Source organism: Mus caroli, unplaced genomic scaffold, assembly GCF_978045245.1.
Source record: "Mus caroli unplaced genomic scaffold, Mus_caroli_1 scaffold_16, whole genome shotgun sequence".
Lineage (NCBI taxonomy): Eukaryota > Metazoa > Chordata > Mammalia > Rodentia > Muridae > Mus > Mus caroli.
Window position 1 is genome coordinate 31,215,945 of NW_028227271.1, and position 20,888 is coordinate 31,236,832.

Consider the following 20,888-nt stretch of genomic DNA (forward strand, 5'->3'; position numbering starts at 1 on the left):
GTTGAACAACTGCATTAGGATACCACTCAATGATTTTTGCAGGGGAAGCATTAGGATGGACCCACAATAAGGGTCCATTTTGCCATAAGACTGCTGTTGGTAACTGTGCAGTTTTTAATTCAAATGACTCTGACTCGTCAATGCGTTGTAATTGAGCATCTTGTAAGGCCTTTTCTATCATTTGTAAAGCTTGACATGCAGCTTTCACTACAGTGCCTTGAACTCATCTAATGGCGGGTAGAAGCTCCTTTCCTTAGGTGCCTCCCCAGCTCAATCTCTCTTCTTCTCTCCCTTTCCATCCCCTTTTCTAAGCTCTCCCAGGGCATTTTTTTCCCTTATATTTCATTTCCTCGGGCTCAAGGCCCGTGGAAAGGCCTTTATTCTTCAGTGCACCTTGTTTCTTCTCAACTCCTAACCTCTCTCCCCCCTCCATCTCTGATAGACTGTCTTGAATTTCGTCCAAAACTTTCTGCCCCGCTTCAACCATTTGCTGACAATCCTTGTCTGTTAAGCACGATCTCACCAGTTTCTGCAATGGCATGGTCCCTGCTTTAAGTTTGCCGTTCTGCTGTTCCCTAACTAGATCTCCTTTCAGTTTATCCCATGAGGCGACAGTTAATGACCCTGAGCAAGCATACCATGGTGCCACACGGTCTATCTCCCTGACAAATCCCTCTATAGTCTTAGTGGTGATTTTCAGGCCACACCGCTTCAAGACCGACCTTAAGGCTGTTACTACAGAGTGGGAGATTCCCATATTGGTCACTGTCCAGGCCTGACCGTGACTGAGAACCAGTTAGCAATACTGGTCGCTGTCCAGGCCTGACCACGACTGAGAACCAGTCAGTAGTTCCAGCGGTGGAAGCAAAACGAAACCGAAAGGGAAGGAATAATCGCAGTGAAAACAATCAAAAGGGCGTCTAACTCTGGAGAAATTTCAAGACTGTACGTACCTTACAGAGCCTTAATGTCCTGCGGTTCTGATTCCCTCCGCGAACGGGGGATCTCCCTTGCGCTGGTGTGATGGTATAAAGTTCCCAGTTCCCAGGTTCCTGGGCGCCACTTATCCCGAGCTATCGTTCTCACCGGCAAGAACACACTCTGACAACCAGAATCTTCTGCAGCAACAGCTTTATTGCTTCTTCAGGAGGGAAGACCCAGACCCCGGAAAATGACGTTCCTTATATAGCCCTCAGCCATGGCGTTTCAGCACCTGATGTGGCATGTCAGCTCCTGATTCATTGCTCGCCCATCACCCCATTACTATGCCCCAAGGTGGACAGTGACTAGGCATGAGTTCACTCTCGCACCTGTGTACGAGGCTTGTTTACTAGTTAGGCACAGCGGAGGCCAGTGCCATCTTATAATGGCGATTGCTCGCGGCACGGCTCTCCACAACTTGGGACTTAAATTGCAAACCTGGTATCTTGTTAGTGCTGTTTGAAGTGTGTCGGTCCATTTCCTCAGATTTGTAATGTCCCATTGATCATTCTGGTGCCAACTTCTAGATTAATCCTGTTTCACTTGGGAACAGACTCTGAGTTCTTTGAGTGTGCACTCATGCGTGTGTTCTGTAGGTGTGAGGTGGGGTTTCATTAGGTGTCAAACAAACACGGGCAGTTGTTAGCGCCTCCCGTGTCCTGTTGATTTTGTGTCTACTCATTCTGTACATTTCCAAGAATCCTATTAGTGTCTTTAACTCTAATTATGCCTCTGTCCATTTAACCTCATGGAGCCAAGTGCCCAGACCTTAAGACTGATTGTCTATTCTCGGTAGATTCAGGCTTTCTTCATTAAGCAGTGTTCCTCTTTATCACCGCTAACTGTCCCTGCTCCAAAGTGGACGCTGTTAGGCTTCTGCCTGTAACTTTCATAGATCTTAGTAAGTTCTCTTTCCCTGGGTACTTGACATTTTTGTTACTCTTCCCTTTTCCTTCTTCCCATGCCAAGTTCCTTGCTAATGTTCTTGCCCTTTCTGCTGAAGGTCTTTCTGGAAGGCCTCTTTCAGAGTCTCAGCCTTCCCCACCTCTGCACTCCTGAAGGACTTTTTTTTTTCCACTCTCAAATATAGACTTCTGGTTACAGTCCCTCCACCCCTCAATCACTTGTACAATGTCCTACTTCCTCTGCCCTTCACAGTTTCTGATGACAGAGCTTCGGATCTCTCACACCTGTTCCTTGTCTCATGCCTGTTTGCCCCATCAGCTCTCTGCCTTTTGCCTTTTTCTCTCTGCAGCGTATGCCATTTCTAGATAAAGAATTCTTCACATCTGTACTGTGTTGTCTGTGTCGAGCTTCCAGGATCCATTTAACGGCATGGTAGTCAAACCTGGGAGGTGTTGATTTTTGTCCCTTGTGGATGGAGTTGAGGCACTGGTAAATGTGGGCAGAGCATGCAAGGACTCTAGTGTGGAGGTTAGCATGCCTTCTGAAGGTCTCTCAGTCCGAAGTAATTCATAAATCTACATCTCTTCTCTCCTCGTCCCCATGGTTATGCAGTGAGGTAACATGGGGTGGCTTCCTCAGCCTATTTTGCTGCTCAGATGCTTCTCTTGGCTCATCCTCATGCCCTGCCCCCGTCTCTCTCTGGAATGTTCTCTTCTGCATTTTTTTGGGGGGGCACATCCCCCAAAATGATAGTCATCTTGAGGTGCACCACCGTTTTACTCTTTACATGGATTTCATATTTTCTGGTGCTGCTATTTCTTAGGATCTTCTGAGTGTTTGCATCCGATGCTATGAGATGCTGGGGTCTTGTCTGTGTCCTGAGAAAAATGCTGGCATTTCTGTTTTAGTAGGTAGTCTTCGGTGTCTTGCTTTTTTGGTATGGTCCCAAGGGTCACCTGCCCATTTCAGATCATCTGTTGCAGTATTTGGCTCTTCCCCTGTTTGGGCCGCACTAGAATTGAGGACTGTAACCATGGACACTTGGACTGATTCCCTGTGCCTCCCTCTGGTGAAGTCTGAGGGTCACATGTAATGGCCAGATTGTGCTCTTAATCCCTGTCCCATTCCAAATCTTCCTCCTGTGTCTCTACTAAGGTAGTCATGATTTCCCCTTCTGCGTGTCTCCAGTATGACCAACTAGTCACTGTGGCTCATGGAACCTAGGCTTCTGGGTCAGAGAGTGATGGGAACCTATGCAGCCTGTGCTGTGACAGCTCTGTCTGTGTCTGTGCTGCCCACATAGCTGAACTGGAAAAGAGCAAAAGGAAGGACAGATGTGGTCATCTTCATCTCTCTGGTCAGCCTAGCCCCTTTCTGCTGTCCCTGGCACACACCTGTGAGATCTCAGAACATTCCTGGGGACATTTATTGCAGCCCTTTGAGGTCAGGGCAGTGAAGGGAAGTGCAGCTCACTCCCAGGTCAGCACTTTGACTTGTCTTCTCAGTTTTAGTGCTTTTTGAGCCTTTGACTCCATCCGCTGTGTCTGTGACTTCAGGATGGGTTCAATTACAGACAGCAGGAGATGTGAAGAGGCCCGTGCTTACTTAATCCTTTTTCACATTGGAACCTCATCGTCACCCCCCAGCCACCACATAAAACAATCCACCCACTCATCTGCTTCAGACTCTCAAAATAGCTTCCTGTCATGCTTAGAATAAAATCAATATTTCCTTATGACCTTTCCTCTGTCATTAATCTTCTGCCAATCTCGTCTCCTCTTGTTCTGTTCTATGATCGCACTGCACCTCAGGATTTTTGCATTAATTGCACATTCTCTTTGGGAGGGAGTCTCTCCTCTAAGACCTTCACAGGACTGCTTCCTTGTCATCAGGAGTCCCCAATCAAACATTGTTTCTTCAGGGAGACCCTCCTTTGCCATCAAATCTGTGACGTGATTATTATTATTTTTTTTACCCCCCTGTTGATGTTTCCAGGAGATGCACTTAATTTCTGAAAACTATTTGTATTGTAGGAGTCTCATGCCCTGCTGCATTTCATAGCCTACTTTTTACACTAGCTGTTGCCATAGCAACCAGGTTTATGCAGGTGTAACCAGAGAGTACCTTGCCTCAGCAGTGCTCAGCATCTCTTGCTTTCTGGAACATTCCACATGCCTTGCCAAGGCTGCAGGATTGGATGACCCTAGGTACCCACTGCACAGTGGTTTAAGTCACTGAAGGATGAGTCCTGACCCTCCAGGGGCAAGCTTGTCCAGCGAGGCCAAGATTTGGTGGGGGAATAAATCATCCTGTCGGTCTGTGACCCAGATGCTCATTTATGAAGGAAAGTCCCTGCAGGGTCCCAGAAAGACCCAGGATATGTAGTCCCAGCTATTCCATTGTGGGCATATATATATAAGTAGCCCTAAAAAGTCTTTGGTGTGGCCTTGCCTCTTCATGAATGCGGTCTACAGTCTGCCTTTCCTCTAGCCTCTCTTCCCTGGGTCCTAGCATCCTACAAGCTCTTTCCTCAGGCTCTGCCTTCCAGAGAAGCACCCTAAGGCTCAGACAACACATTAAATGACTTTCAAATACTTTTTCCAAAACATTTTAAGGGAAACAAAGTTGGATGAAGGCAGCAGAACTCCATGACACTGGAGCAGTAGCTGTGAGCTTACATCTGATCCACAAGGTCAAACTGAGTGAGCTAACTGGGAATGGTATGGGCTTTTGAAACGTCCCTCAGTGACACACCTCCTCCAACAAGGCCACATCTCCTAATCCTGCCCAAACAGCTCTTCCAAGTGGGACTGTGTTAGAGTGTATGGGGACCATTCTCATCTAAGCCACCACATCTGGACAAGCAGGCTGTTTTTCAAGCTCCTTTCCACCTCTGCACAGGGTTTGATGCCCAGCCATCCTAGTCTATCTAATATCCTTTTGGTTCGCACCTGATTAAAAGGAGCCTCCGGCTTCTATTAATTACATTGCAATGAATATTTCTGAGTGTGCCTTTGTGGGAACCCTCTTGAGTTGGAATTGACATGGAATTGTCCGGACCAAGTGTATTTGTAGATAGCTTGAGGAGGTAACTCCCTAGCTTCTTATTTTTGTCTTTTTTTTTTTTTTTAAAGTTGTACCAATTTATTTATACCCTACTTCTTCTTGATGTACATCTTGGCCGAAACTTTGGTCCTATAATACTTTTAAGTGTTTCCATTAAGTTGAGTGAGAAATAGTGTCTTACGGTTTGATTTCTTCTTCTGGCTGCTAGTTTGATAGAGTGTCTGTTTACTGCCCATTGGATTTCCTCCAGTTTTGACTGTCGCTTCCCACCCTTTGCTTGATGTTCTACTGAGTCATTTCATACTGATTTATGGGAATTCTCCATGAAATCAGAATTCCAATTCCTTGTCAGTTTAATATACTGCAAATACCTTCCCACACATAGCTTGCCTTAGCTTTTTCATGATTCCATTTACACTAAAGTCCATAACTTTAACCCAGCCGAACATGCTGTCTTTCTTTTATAGTTTATATGTTGTAACTTGTTTGTGAAATATCTCACTTTTCACAAGCTGTTTATTTGTTTAAATTTTTCTAGTTTTAAAATAACTTTTAGGTAGTGTTACATGTCTTTCTGGAGAGTTGCAATCATCTATTGGCCACGGGCAGGTCACTGACAGAATGTGGGACGCCTGACTTGCCAGCAAGAAAGACACCACAATAGGATCCTTCTGCAACACGTTTATTGGGACGTTTATCCCGTCGTTTATCCCGTCGTTGTATTGTTTTTTTTCTGTTATTATCCTTTGAAGGGCTGGATTCATGGAGAGATAATGTGTGAATTTGGTTTTGTCGTGGAATACTTTGGTTTCTCCATCTATGTTAATTGAGAGTTTGGCTGGGTATAGTAGCCTGGACTGGAATTTGTGTTCTTTTAGTGTCTGTATAACATCTGTCCAGGATCTTCTGGCTTTCATAGTCTCTGGTGAGAAATCTGGTGTAATTCTGATAGGCTTGCCTTTATATGTTACTTGGCCTTTTTCTTTTACTGCTTTTAGTATTCTATCTTTATTTAGTGCATTTGTTGTTCTGATTATTATGTGTCGGGAGGTATTTCTTTTCTGGTCCAGTCTATTTGGAGTTCTGTAGGCTTCTTGTATGTTCATGGGCATCTCTTTCTTTAGATTTGGGAAGTTTTCTTCTATAATTTTGTTGAAGATGTTTGCTGGTCCTTTGAGTTGAAAATCTTCATTCTCATCCACTCCTATTATCCGTAGGTTTGGTCTTCTCATTGTGTCCTGTATTTCTTGGATGTTTTGAGTTAGGATCTTTTTGCGTTTTACATTTTCCTTGATTGTTGTGCCGATGTTCTCTATGGAATCTTCTGCACCTGAGATTCTCTCTTCCATCTCTTGTATTCTGTTGCTGATGCTCGTATCTATGATTCCAGATTTCTTTCCTAGGGTTTCTATCTCCAGTGTTGCCTCATTTTGGGTTTTCTTTATTGTGTCTACTTCCCTTTCTAGGTCTAGTATGGTTTTGTTCATTTCCATCATCTGTTTGGATGTGTTTTCCTGTTTTTCTTGAAGGACTTCTACCTGTTTGATTCTGTTATCCTGTTTTTCTTTAAGGACTTGTAACTCTTTAGCCATGTTCTCCTGTAATTCTTTAAGTGAGTTATTAAAGTCCTTCTTGATGTCCTCTACCATCATCATGAGATATGTTTTTATATCCGTGTCTAGCTTTTCCGGTGTGTTGGGGTGCCCTGGACTGGGCAAAGTGGGAGTGCTGGGTTCTGATGATGATGAGTGGTCTTGTTTTCTGTTAGTAAGATTATTACGTTTACCTTTCGCCATCTGGTAATCTCTGGGGTTAGTTGTTATCATTGTCACTGTTTAAAGATTGGAGCAGACTCTGTGTTCCACTCACCAGAAGTCTCAAAATCCTGTGGCGGGTGTCGTGGTTAGCTGGCAGGTGTCAGCCGACCCTACGCTCTAGCTACCCCGGTGCTGGTCAGACCGGATGAGGCTTGTGGCCCTACTCAGGCCGGATTTCTGCCTCCCCAACCAAAGCAGTCTCAGTTCCCGCGTGATTGGACTGGAGCAGAAGCTGTGTTCCACTCACCAGAAGTCTCAGAATCCTGTGGCGGGTGTCGTGGGTAGCTGGCGGGTGTCAGCCGACCCTGCGCTCTAGCTATCCCGGTGCTGGTCAGACCGGAAGAGGCTTGTGGCCCATTTTTCTCTTCTTATATTTCTTATTTTACTTATATTTCTGCGCATGCCTTCTTTTTCATTTCTCTCTGTTTCTGATATTCTTCCCTGGTGCTCCTGCAAAAGTTGCTACCCTTATCAAGGCAAGTGACCATTACCGGACCTACTGCGTAAGAAAGCATACCTCTCAGAGACTCACATTAATTTCCTTTTACTTACCGGTACCACTGTTCCCCAGCTGAAGAGTTCTGAATCCACGCAGTTGAATCCTTCTCAACAGTCTGTGTTGCAGGAACACTTCATTAACTGCTCCTTCCTCGTGATGCAGTTCTGAATCCTCCCTGTAACAGGGGGTCTTCACTCATGCCTGAAGATGTTACTTCCCGGGTTTCGACACCATTTGTGAGCGCCCGTCTTGACCAGCAGGAAAGACACCAAAATAGGATCCTTCTGTAACACGTTTATTGGGAGATCATTGACTGTGTAGGCGAAAGACTCCGAGCCCTGGGCCTCTCACTCTTATATACTATCAGTTCCCATCCACTCACAGCAGGCCACATCACCTCACCAGGTACGCAGCTTCAGCTAATCAGGGCAGCAGGAGCATATCTCCACCAAAATGGCTTCGCCAGTAACCTGGTACACCTGCGCAGCTCTCACGATGTTTGTGGTTTATATGAGGAAGTCAGGTGCAAGTCATACGACTTAGCTGCAGTCCCTGGCGCCTTTTTGGGACTGCTGCCACATCTGCTCCCCACAACAGAACAAAGAAATATTTGCCCCCCCCCAAGTCTATTTTATTGAATGGTGTTGCATAGAGAAACACCAGTGAACCAGGAACAGATCCCAAACTCCTACCTTAGGGTGATCTCTCATGGAAGCTGTGTCCCTAAAGCAACCTGCACAGCTTGCTGACAGAAGAGTTTTACCTCTAAGGAATTTGTTACTTATTTACAACCTTGAGGAGAAGCCTTGGGAGTCTTGGAACAGTCTGGGCTTCCTGGGCTTAGTAAGTTGGATTGTCCCTGTCCTTCCTGTAGGAGTGCCTGAATGGATGTTTGGATTCTGAGGAAACAGCCACACTATACTTAGCCACTTAGTATTCTTTTAAGGTCGTGCTTTCCTGTGCATATATAGCCATGTGTCATGTGGCCCAGGGCTTTTCTGGAATCTTCCTCACAGAACAAAAGCATTACTTTTCTGTTGGACCTCCAGTTCCCAGCTAGTGAGCATGCCCTGGGATGTCTTCCACCATTTATGTTTTGGGAGATTTCTTGAAAGCTAGCAAACTGACTAGCACTTTCCAGCATCCTCCTCTTCGTTGTTTTGTATGTTCTTGGCACTTTTCTTTCTTTTTTATTTTTTAATACGAAATTAAAATCTTGACTCTAGCTGCATATGTATCAAAAGATGGCCTAATCGGCCATCACTGAAAAGAGAGGTCCATTGGACATGCAAACTTTATATGCCCCAGTACAGGGGAACACCAGGGCCAAAAAGTGGGAGTGGGTGGGTAGGGGAGTGTGGGGAAGGGTATGGGGGACTTTTGGGATAGCATTGGAAATGTAATTGAGGAAAATACCTAATAAAAATATTAAAAAATACCATACCAGATTTTACTAACACTAAAACTTTATCGTCCCCCTTTTATTAAGGTGCATTAAATACATAGAAATAAGGAGAGTTGTAACTTCTTTTAAAATAAGGTCTTATCTTTAAGCATGAAATATCTCTTTATTCATTTGACTTCTTTACTAATTGTTCCACAAAACTTAAATAGTTTATGTAAATGTCTTATACACATTTATTACATCTATTCCTAAGTGCCTTCTGGGCTGCATTGCATTTACAAATTCACATTCTTAACTATTTTTCCTTGAAATAGTACCAATAATATGAGGCTTTATTCTGCAACCTTTTCGAATCTGTTGCTTTTAACTTCCTGGAAAAGAGTGTTTTCATGTTTTAATCCCCTCTTCCTGTACTCTCTCCTCAATTCAACTTGCAAGAAAACAGAGCTCCTGCTTTCTCCTTCACTTCCCTCTCTCAGCTGTGTGCATACAGTCAGAGCTGACCTGCAGGGGACACTCCTAAGTCTGCTAGAAGACTCAGTCGATAAGTTGGTGAATGTATGCCATCTGGTAGCCTGGGTTTGTCTTAGCCATTTTCCCACCTTGGTCACAGACCCAAATCTGCTACTTTCTGTGCAAGCTCATCTGCATCCAAAGGCTTGCTCTGACTTCATTTCTTCTGGAAAGGACTTCTTAGGCTTCCCTTCTCTTCAGAAAGGTGACTCCAGAAAAGCAAAAGAAAACCAAGACTTGAACAAGAATGAAAAGTAAACTGTGTGTCCCGACAGCTCATAAAGAAAATCAGCCCCAGCAATGTGGAAGACACACGAGTAAAATGATATTACGGCAGGTCCAGACTACCACAGTCTGGAACGGGACTTCATTTATGAATAACAGATAGAAAACCAAGATCCACCCATATATCGTCACATCAACAGGAGCAAGAGAAGCAATAGCCCAGCCACCCCACACAGACGATGACTCAGAACTGGAGTGCAGCAACCATTGTGTATTTGTGCCCCGTTCTTATGCAGCCTTCTGGGTAGTGTGCTCTGCAAGTGAAAACAATCTCTTTTCTAGGCTTTAAAAACTGCTCCTCCTAATGCTTTATGAGTTTCTACATTGATGAAAGATTTTTTGCTGTGATTAATGATTTCATGAAGTTATGACAAAGGCAGGCCAGATCTTCATTCCTAGACTCTTTTTTTGCCTAGGAGTCAAAGAAGAGTCTGTTTAGAGATAGCTGTCTGAGCATCCTCTAATGCCAGCACCCCTAGGGAAGACACCCTTGCTCCAAAGCTCCAGAAAGCTCCAGAACCAATAATGTGAGGGTACCTTCTGAAGACCTCTGACACTGTATTGGCACCATCTGTACCATGGATGGTCACGCCATGCCTCTGCCTCCCTTCCTTGAGAGGCCAAGTGTGTACACGTGCTTTCTGACACTCCCTGGCCTTTGACAGTGCCTTCTTCTCTCTCTCTCTCTCTCTCTCTCTCTCTCTCTCTCTCTCTCTCTCTCTCTCTCTCTCTGTGTGTGTGTGTGTGTGTGAACCCTAATGTGTTTTCACAAGCCCCTATGTATATGACTACTTCTCTCAAAGGAACAGAGAACAGATATGCCAAGGGAGCCTACCAACTGTGAAGGCAAAATTTGAGCTTGGTGCCTGGAGACTCAGCAACCATGCCAGCCCGGCTAGCTAGCCTCTTCTCCCCTGCACCTCCTTCCCACAAGTGTCAGGACACAAAGGCAAAATCTCATAAATCTCTCTATTCCTTTGGCTTGGCTTTGCAAATAACCAACAGAGCCTTCTCTGCTGCCTGGGGACACACTAGAGAAGTCAGACGTCTCCTAGGACGTCATGTTTTGATTCCACACAGTGCGAGAGATGACCCCCTCCCCCCCCCCCCAGCAACTTTTTGTCTCTGCCTCTCGCCCTTACTTCTAAGCCAAACAATTCCTCCTGCTTCTCCAAGGCTGGCACAGGCTGCCCTCTTACTCTGCTCTTGCAGTGGACATGGCTGTCCTCAACAGGTATTGATTTCCTGTCATGTGCTCACCATGACACCTGGTATCTGGGAGGCTGTATTAGTTTTAGGCAAGCACTCGATTGTAATGGAAACTTGACTGTAGTGACCAACACAAATGAAGCATGGGGCTGTTGGTACTTTTAAAATATTTGAGCCATGTAGCTGATAAGTCCATATGGAGGAGGCTGTGGGGGTTGGACACTGCTGCTCTAGGAGGTGCCTGGTTTTCCAGCTCCTTCTAGCCTTAGCTCTGCCACCCAGAGTCTATGGCTTTACTCTCATCTCTGAATGATGGCTGGGCTTCAAGTCCTCCTGCTCATCCCAAGGAGGAAAGAAGGGAAGCCAGGGAGACTGAAGGCTGGAAGCCTCCTTATCCTGGCTCTGTTATTTGGGGTCTGAGAAGCTCATTGGATGAGATGCTGATTTTGGGCACATCCCTTGCTCTAAGGAGCCTTTGGAAGTTGAACATTTTACCCCCTACTCTGCAGGAAGCAAAGGGAGGGGAGGCTTCCTATGCCTGGTGAATTAGCTAGCTTTGCATTATCTGCCACAGCTCTGAAGAGGAGTACTGGGGAGTCCCTGACTATGAAGCTTAAAGAGAATTCAGCACTAACGCATGGGGCCCAGGTTCTTCACATTCTAGTACCCAGTCCGTTTGCTCAATCTTGGGTAGCTGAAGATTTCCTCATTTGGGCATGGCCTTTATTGAGTGACACTGTATACAATGTGTATAGATGATCTTAAGGGCCAGCTGCTCACCATTTGCGGAGGCATGGAGAACTGAGGTACTTCCCAAGGTCATTCAGTTCATAAAGAGTGTGACCAAGTTCTTAGCACCTGTCCAGAGGCTCTGGCATTGTTATAAACCACACCTCTGCACATCTTCAAATAGTGGGAAGTCCCTGGAGAGAAGGAAATACTTTGGAAGTTGAACATTTTACCCCCTACTCTGAAATGGCAAAGTTGCCTCTCTTTGCTGCTGGAGCATTCTGAACTTCCCTCTGTCTTTCTGCACAGCACCCGGCAGTGCCACTTGCTCCTTGATGTCTTCAACTCCACAGAGCACGAGCTGACAGTCTGCGCCAGGAACAACTCTGAACTTGTCCTGCATGCCAGTGAGTGCCAGCGGTAAGTGTCCTGCAGAGGCAGAGGAGTAACTCCAGGACCCACATGGGCAGAGCTTGGTAAGACGCAGTCTCCTTACTCTCTGCTGGGCCTCTCCCCACACCAAGAGCCCCTTCCTTCAAGTCCAGAGTGTAGATGGACTGCCGATGGGATAGTATTTTTATTTTTTAAGTAAAAATGTGTGAGGCACTAGGTTTAAAAACAACCAACCAGCAGGCCTGTGTCTCAGATCTAAGCTTTCCCTGTGTTTGCTCTAGATTTCTTTATCTATCCCTGTCTCTGTCTTATTTTAAAGAGTAAACTTTTCCCCCCAAATAGCTGACATTGGTGTTATTAGTCAGTAGGGAAATACAAATGCAAAAATCCCAGGGTGAATTTTTGTGCGCACCCATCAGAAGCAGGGAGATGAAAAGACCCAGAGGGAGCACTGGGGAGGATACGAAGTACCTAGAACCCTCACACGGGCATGAGAGAAGCTACCGCAGCCACTGGGGACAAAGTCACAGCACTTCCTTATAATGCCATACACACCCTTGCTCCTGTCCCTGCTCTTAGTTATCCCTTAGTTATCACTGTCCACCCCACCCCAATACCCGCACTGAGCTACCCAGCCCAGAAGCTGCAAAGATGAACTCCAGGTTCATCAAGAGACCTGGCCTCATGTAAGATGGAGAATGATTGAAGAAAGCACCCATTGTCAACCCTGAGCTGCCACATACACGTGCCACGCCCTACTTGTGTACCCACACACATGTGAACATGAACACACACTTGCCACATGCATACACTTGCCACATGCATACATTTGCAAAACAATAACTAAACAAATAAACGAACGAAGGGGCTGGAGAGATGGCTCATAGGTAAAGTACTTGCTATGTAAGTACAGTGATCTGAGTTTGGATCCCCAGAGTCCACATAGAAGGCAGGCATGATGGCACACACTTGTAATCCCAGGGCTGGTGGGAGTGCAGAGAGGTAGAGACAGGCTCATCTCGAAGATTCACCAGCCAGTCTAACTCAAAACAGAAAGGTCCAAGTTTAGGGAGAGACCCAGTCTCAATGACAAAGGTAGACGGCCATAAGGGAAAACACCGGAAGTTGACTTCTGGCCTTCGCACGTGCATCACAGGCAAAACTGTACCCAGGCATATAAGCCTGTGCACACAACCATGCACACATGTAAGAGAAAGTAAAATAGTTTTAAAAATCAAAACATAGTCACCAAAAGAGTTATACAGGGCTGCTCCTAAGCCCCACCCCCTCCGTAAAACAAAGCAAAGCAGAACACAACAGGGGTTTGATACATCCCACAGAAGAATGGATAAACAGCTGGTAGAGGTTTTTTTTTTTTTTTCACAAGGGGGACTCTGAGGCCAGAGGGGCGGACAGTGATGCGCCAAACTTAAACTATGCTCACTTTCAGTTTTATATTTGAAAATTCTCAAGAGGAAATGTTAGGATAAGTAAGCCACAAAAAGAAGAGTTAAGCAGTATCCATATCACCACCACCAGCAGCAGCAGCACCATCCTCCCCCCCTTCCCCTCCCCTCCCCTCCCCTCCCCTCCCCTCCCCTCCCCTCCCCTCCCCTCCCCTCCCCTCCCCTCCCCTCCCCTCCCCTCCCCTCCCCTCCCCTCCCCTCCCCTCCCCAGGGTGACTCTTTGAAAGTGGTAGTACCATTCATGCCTGCACTTCTCTGCTCCTGCTGTGTGCGTGTGTGTATCTACAACCAAATATTATTTTGAGGATCTTTAAAAAAAAATCCTTTAAGTTCTTCCCTATCATATGTGTCTGTTTGAAACTTTTTACTTTGGAGCTAAATATAAATCCGGTTCTTTCATTTTGACTGCTATTAATATTTCATTGTGTAAATATGCCATCGTCTTCATTTCTATGCTAATTCCTCACTGTGCAGTGGCTTCCAGCACATTCATATTTAATGTGACTGTTAATGACACGTATGAATATGTTAGGCCCTAAAGCCCCCTGGCAGGGCAGTTTGGGTTTTAAATTGGAAGCTGGAGACCCAAGACCTGGGGCCATTTCTGACCTTCTTGTGAGAAGAGCTTGAGATGCCCCTAGGATCACCTTGTCTTCCCCTGAGTGGGACTGGGCACCTGACTGTGGGAATGTGCTGGGTCTCTGCAGGCTTCAGGTCTATGCCAGAGGCTGAGCAAATGCTGTTTCTCCAGCTTTCAGGGAAGAGGGAAAGCTCTTTCTAAAAGCGTGGATGTCCCTGTTAATTGTGTGTGTGTGTGTGTGTGTGTGTGTGTGTGTGTATGTTGGGGGTAGAGATGTCTGCCATCTGACTTGTCTCTTGGTCTACCTGTTTTCATGTTGCTCATTATCCAAGAGATAAACCCAGTCTTCTTATGACCCCACTATAAACCAATTTTAAGAAATTATAAATCGTTCAGCGTGTCCTAAGTGGAAGATTTGCATCACTCTTGGCAACCCGGGCTGTGTGATGTTAATGACCCAAGTCGTAGATAATTGCCGTTTGGTTTTATGCTTCTGGCTTCTTCGAGAGGCTTTTCACTTCTCATTTCTTAGTGCTAACTCATCCCTTATTTTATTCATTCACAAAACAGTCCCTCAACAAATATGGCTACTTTGAGGGTCCTCTCATGGCACCACTGTGGACTCAGCTTGAGTCTCTTACTTTTGGACACCGGAAGTCTAGCTTCAGAGCAGCAGCTAACCATATGTCTGCTGAAGGCCATATCCAAGTCTGTAGACAGCTTTCTTTTCTGCCTCATCCAGAGGAGGAGGTGAGGGGGGGGTCTTCCTTGAACCTTTTAAAAAAAACGTACCCTAATCTCACTCATGAGATCTCTATCCTCGAGACCTCCTCACCTCCCAAAGTCACCACTTGGGGACAGGGTAAAGAGATCAATAGATGAGTTTGGGAAGCTGTGAACATCTAGTTCGAAACAGAACACATCACAGGATCAGGTGTTATCATCAGGGGCCAGAGGGCAGGGGTTGAAGGGACAGCCCAGTCGGAGAGCCAACATGGTGTGGAGGTGTGCTACACATTCCTCTGTGTGAAACACTTGCTCATGAACTGAGGGTTCAAGTGTTTAAAACTCAGGAATGCCAGTCTGTTTCTGCTGCTTAGAGAGCTTCCTAGACTCACGGTGAGGGGAGAGCATCGTGTGGAATGGCTGTACCAAGTACTGTCCCACCGCCCTAACCTCTTCTTTGGATGTGGGTGGCTCGTCTCTGAGCCTGGGTGTCTCACTGGCTGCCTGCTGCATCCTTTCTGCAGTGAAGGGCTGCTGTGTAACTTTTCTTTTGTCCAAGGTGATTTGTGCTGCTGGGTCTGCAGGCATCATGTTCCCAGGCTCCACAGTCAGTCACCACATTGCCGGGGCTCTCCCCAGAACTGCAGGCTGTGCTAACGTCTGTGTTTATCCCACCACGGCATCATCCCAGCCTCTACTCCACACTTAATTCTCAATTTCATGTCCAAACCCCAATAAATGCTTTTCTCAGCCAAATACCCTATCTTGATGCTCACGAGCTGTGCCTCCACGTGCCAAGGTTCTATATTTTATGCTGCCGTCCAACAGGGGGGTTTCCCCTGTGTGTAGGAGTCACATCTTGCCTAGAGTGTCAGGCATGGACTGGATCTGGCTGGCCAGTGGCATGAGCTGCACACAGTAGGTCAGGCTGCACCCCATAGCACTGAGTACCCTTCACTACTTGGCTTTAAGAGATACCCAGAAAGATGCAAGTTGCTCCCTATGAAGAATTAGCATCATCTTCCTTAAAAAATATAACATTGCCAGCAGCAAATATGCTATAAAATTAAGATCTGGTAATTATTATGGAGGGCCTTTTTGCTTAATGATCAGGCCATTAAAATTAAATTTCACAACAACCTGCTTTAATGCATAAATATCTTTATAATGTATGATATGTTGTAATTTCATCATGTGCTTTAGGATCCGGGGCTTTGTCCCACTTTCCGTCTGCCCTCTCTCTTGCTAGCATTCCCTCACAGATCGTAGGCTCTGCAGAATCCCACAGGCTGTTGTTACTGCCTGGACACTGGAAACTTATCCCTGCAGCTCTCCGTGCTGGAACCTCTAGGCAGTCCTGCCTTTTGGGTAATGCTGGGGTTGCAGAGAGCTGTTTACCCCAGCCTAGAACAACTCAGAACTCCTCTATCTGCCTCCTCCTTCACTCTTGGTTCTTTGAACATTCCAGAGAACCCCAGGGATCATGAAAGCAATACTTAACTGCACAGGACCTCCTTTTTCAACCCCTTGGCTCCGAATTCCCTTCTGCAATGTTTCAGAGTTACGGGTAATGTGTTTTTATTTTATTTTCTACATTCTTAATTTTTCAGTTTGAATGCAGAATGGGACAGTTCTCCAGAGAGGAAGTTTCTAGAAGTAAGAGGGGCCAGCAGGTACCAGCTCAGCCTTTGAGCTGATACAGAGCCGGAGGCTGTTTTCCAGAGTGAGTCTTTGGAAAGAGCTATTATCTGAGCCCCTGCACAGCATTCCCCTGCCACCCCAGGCTGCTTTCCTGGTAACTGGCAGCTGAGAGTTTTGCTGACGGGAACCCAGATTCCTTTGGAGAGAATAGGAACCCCTAAGATCAAGGGTGGAAGAGTCAGGAGTTCAGCCTGGACACACAGTGAAATTGGGAGGCCAGGGTCTTGGAAGGAAGTCAGCAAATAGCGCTATTTGCTGACTCTGGTGGCAGGGCAAATTGTTTCCTTCTTTCTAAGCAGACAAAAAGGAGACGGCACGACCGAAGCTCTATACACTGAAGACCTTTGCAACCTGGGAGTCTTGGCTCAGATCCTTTCCTTCTGGGCTTTTTCCTCTCTCTGCTTTTTGTTGGCTTGTTCCACGGGGCCATGCGTGAAGTGTCCATTTTACATGTGGGAGGTGGAAAGGCGGCTCACGTATGGATGCTCATGTCTTCTCAGCCGTTCCCCACTGTGAAGAGTGAGGGTTGCCTGGACCTGGAGTGCATCAGGTGTTCTCAGCCTGGTCCTGCCCTAAGTAACTTTATCACGTGGGGTAGAAAGTCCCCCTGCCATGTTGAGGTCCCAAGGATAGTTTGATAAAATATTGGTGATGATCTATGTTACCCCCTGATTGTTTTAGATAGTGAATCTAATCCTTGTCACATACCCAGCAGCACATGCGCCCTGTGTGACTTGAGGCGAGCCCATTGCAGTTGGTAAAGGGTCTGTTCGAAGACCTGCTTCCCTTCTGTGGAGACCATAGGATCAGGCTTTTGCTTAACTCAGTTGATGTCACTGGGTCCTCCTCTTCCAGGCTTCTTCTTGCTCCCTTGTATTGGGACCAAAAATTCCCCTTACCTGCTGGGAATGAGAAACCACAGTGGTTGTTTAACAAAGGGATTTCAAGCCCAGTACTGTGAACCCAGTCATCAGCCCATGCTGGAGTATCCAGATTTGGTAGGAACGGTTCAGAGTAAAGCACAAGATTCTGGGAAGGCAGAAGAGCATAGGAAGGATCCTGCCTGGGGATGAGGCGCACATGATGGCTGCACCTACAGGAGTCACACACAGACTTAGTATCCCCTGGGAGCCAACGGAGGCTTCATATTCCAGCTCCTCCCTCTAGTTCCCTCCCAGCTGTCCATTCTCTGGCTGGCTCTGACAGATGCCTGGGCCAGATGTGGCTGGCACATGTGGATCTAGCTCAGTTTTACTGAATTTTGGTCTTTCTCAAGGGTTTTTCCCTCCTCTCTGGCTCCCAGACCCTTATCCTCATTCTCTGCCTGCTGTGAAAGCCAAGGCCAGCTTGGCAGGGGCTCTTCAAGGGAAACATGTGGCATTTTTCCTGTAGGTAACTTAGAAGAGAGGACAGATGTGGCCTTTCTGTGGTTTCATCTTTGCTGTTTGCATTCTGGGCTCGTCCCTGGACTGTCCAAACCTATGATTCTAGGAGCCACAGTACTCCAGCAGGTCTGGAAGCCAGGGCTCATTCTTCTCTTACCAGGGGTTGGAATCTGATTGATTGCTACTGAGCCCAGACTTGGATCTCTCAAATGAAACAGATCATAACCTCAGGGCCATCAAATGCCGATGCTACTGGTTAGGAAAGATCCTTACCGTATCTTGTTAAAGAAACAAACAAACAAACAAACAAACAAACTCCCTCAATTTATCAGGAATGTGAGTAGCTTCAGGGTCACCTGGACTGTCCTGCCTTTCTGACACTCAGCTCCTCGAGCAGCCAGTGGTGGTAGGGTTAGGGTTATGTTTAGCGTTAGGGTTGCATGCAGCTGTCTCGGGGCCAGACATCTACCTTGCAAGTGTCAAATAAAAGAAAGTTGCTATTCACCACACTGTATTGACACATGAGCCCTCATTCTGTATTCCAACCCTTAAAAGCTCTGTCATGGCGGTGGAGATGTAGCTCAGCTGGTCACTGCATCAGAGCAAGCAGAGCGCCCTGGGTTCCATCCCCAGTACACCATGAACCAGGAGTGGTGCTAGGCAACTGGAATCATCCCAACACTCAGAAGGTAGAGGTAGGTAGATTAGAAGTTGACAGCTATTTTTAGCTACATGTTGAGTTTGAGGCCAGTCTGAGATACACAAGGCTCTGTCTCAAGAGTAAAATAAAGGCCACAACAAAACCATCTTCAGAAATGTACGCAGGATGCCAATCCTGTCTGGAACCCCTGTGTGTTCGGCACCTGCTTCAGCGAGTGACACTTTTAGCGTCTTTTTGGTTCTATTCCATGACCATTTTTATATTTAACTATAACAGGAGTGGGTACAGTGTCATGCTTTCAAATGAACATTTCCTCGTTATCATTGAATACATTGTCCCTTGAAATTTCCAGTTGTCTCAACGTGCTGTTTCATGACCTCTCTTAAATCAAAACTCAAGAAACGGACATGTTGCAAATCAATTCTTAACCTGCATGCTTCCCATACGTCTCCTTTTGAGTTTTTCATTGAGGACACCAATCCCACAGCAGGAAAAGCTTTGCCAATTGTGGCCCCTCCGTGACATCAAGCTTGTTCCTCAGCGATTTCTCTTTTCCCTGTTCCTTCCTTAGGTATTAGCAGCCTCAAGGAGCTCAGCCAGATTCAGTGATCTTTTCATAGGCCTTACATGACTGCGGGTAGGTGTCAGCATAGTGGCTATGTCTGTTTCTGTTCTGTCTTCACATGGCTTTCTTCTATGTGACACTAGGGACTTGAGTTATACTGAGTCATAGCCCAACCCAAGGCAAGCATCCCCTCTATTGCCTTGTTCAGCTGCTGTGTCTGGGGCTTGTGTGGCTTGGAGGAAGGGACACTTTTGTTTTCATTGATTCGTTTGCTGGTTTGCAGCAGGTAGCCCCCGTAGCCCTCAGTGCAGGGTCACTCTCTGAGAATAGGAGCTACACGTTCTCAAGTGTCAAGTTTGGGCAGAGCCAGGAGAAAGCATTGTGCTATGCAGAACAGCTCCTGGTTTGGAGTTGTGGGCTCAGCCCACCTCAGAGCTGCCCAGATCAGGGGGTCATGTGGAGTTGGACATTTTTGTTCCACCTTGCAGAGTGTTCCTCAGAGCAAGATTGGGCATCAGATCCTATAGTGTATCTGATGATCCTATAGTGTACTAGAGAAGGAAGGGATGGCGGATGCTCACGGGATCTTAGGGTGGGAATGGTCTGAACCTGCACATGCTAGTAGTGATCAAGGGCTTGTATGTGTTCATGGGGCAGAAGCCAGCCTCTCCCTGGTTCTTGGGGAAGTTCATCTCATCGAAGACATGCTGCGGTTTGTCAGCCAACTGACAAACCAGAAAAAAAAAAAAAGTCTGTGTGTTTCCTTGGCTTGTGGCTTATACAGCGTCTTTTCACATAATGAAAAAAATACTTCACGGTGGCAAACTGGCCGGGAAGTTGGATAACAAGGCAGTGTCACAGAACAAAGTGCTTGCCTGTTCAAACCGTCGGTGAAGGAACCAATGCAAAATGAGGCCAGAGTAATGTAGTCATTTAATTTGCGTTAGTTCCGAAAGTCTCCGAGAAGTCACATTAACTCAGAAGACCTATTAGCCACTGGAACCTGCCCAAGGTAGACGCAGTAAAGCCAGCCGGGTGCAAGATGAGCTTATTTTGGCCTCCAAGGCTTGGTGCTCGGTGCCAGCACTGGAGAAGGCCTGCCCCACAACTTTCTGCACTGGCCGCTCTCGCTGATTCCTGGGCACTCAGCATGTCTACATTTTACAGCTTGTCACTGTTATCAGAAGCCTTCAGCTCCATGCAGCCTCCTCCAGCATCCTTTTCACAGCATCCCTGCTGGCTCCTGAGGAAACCAAGGCTCAGTGAGATGAAGGGCAGGTCCCACTGGCACCCCAGGCCCATGTTTACACCTCAGTAGGTGTAAACCTCTCGAAGAGAGCCCTGCTCACTTGTGAATCAGGTTCCCACCAGGAAAAAGAGAATGGGAAACCTAGTTGATGAGGAAGTTGGTTTGGGGGGGGGGTGCCTGCTCTAAGCAGAGGCCACTGGGTTATCTATGTTATTCAGCAAAGGTCTGCTGAGTCCTTGGCCTTGTTCTGCTGGGTTTTCAGGGTCACCTGTGCTCCAAGGAAGAGCAGAGTTAGTGTGAAGACACCCCCCGCCCTGTGCATAATTTAAGGTCTGTTAGGGCTCAGCAGCCCTGCTGTGGTGAAATCAGCAGGTGGCTGGCTGTGTGGCACAGGCAGCAGGTGTCTCAGCATCACATTTAAACAGCGCATACACAGGCAAAGCCAGCATGTACACTGCTCACCTCATTCCCTCCACTGTTTCTAGTTAGCGTTCCATGGCAGAGGAGAAGCACGCAGCAGCATTAGCAGCAGCAGCAGCATTAGCAGCAGCAGCAAGAGGGATATAGCGTGAGACTGTGGGTTGGAGGGTGCATTCTTCTCTCTGGAGTTCCCTACCCAGACCCACCTACCTCCTTCACTAGATCCTCACTCCTCTGTGACATGTGTTCCTGTACACTGTCCATGTGCCTCCTGCACAGGGCACATGTGATTATCAGTGTTGTGAGCACCCATGGCTCCTTGAGAGCCTTGA

At 46.7% G+C, this 20,888-nt stretch overlaps 1 protein-coding gene across 3 annotated transcripts in view; it reads left to right on the top strand.

Moving 5' to 3' along the window:
- The window catches only part of Trappc9 (trafficking protein particle complex subunit 9), a 486,162-nt gene that overhangs the window by 322,873 nt on the left and 142,401 nt on the right, over positions 1 to 20,888 (top strand). For all 3 annotated transcript variants that reach the window (XM_021182812.3, XM_029469729.2, XM_029469728.2), the window contains one exon: positions 11,720 to 11,830. In XM_021182812.3, the coding sequence (XP_021038471.1) occupies positions 11,720 to 11,830 (111 nt within the window). The remainder of the gene's footprint in view (positions 1 to 11,719; positions 11,831 to 20,888) is intronic.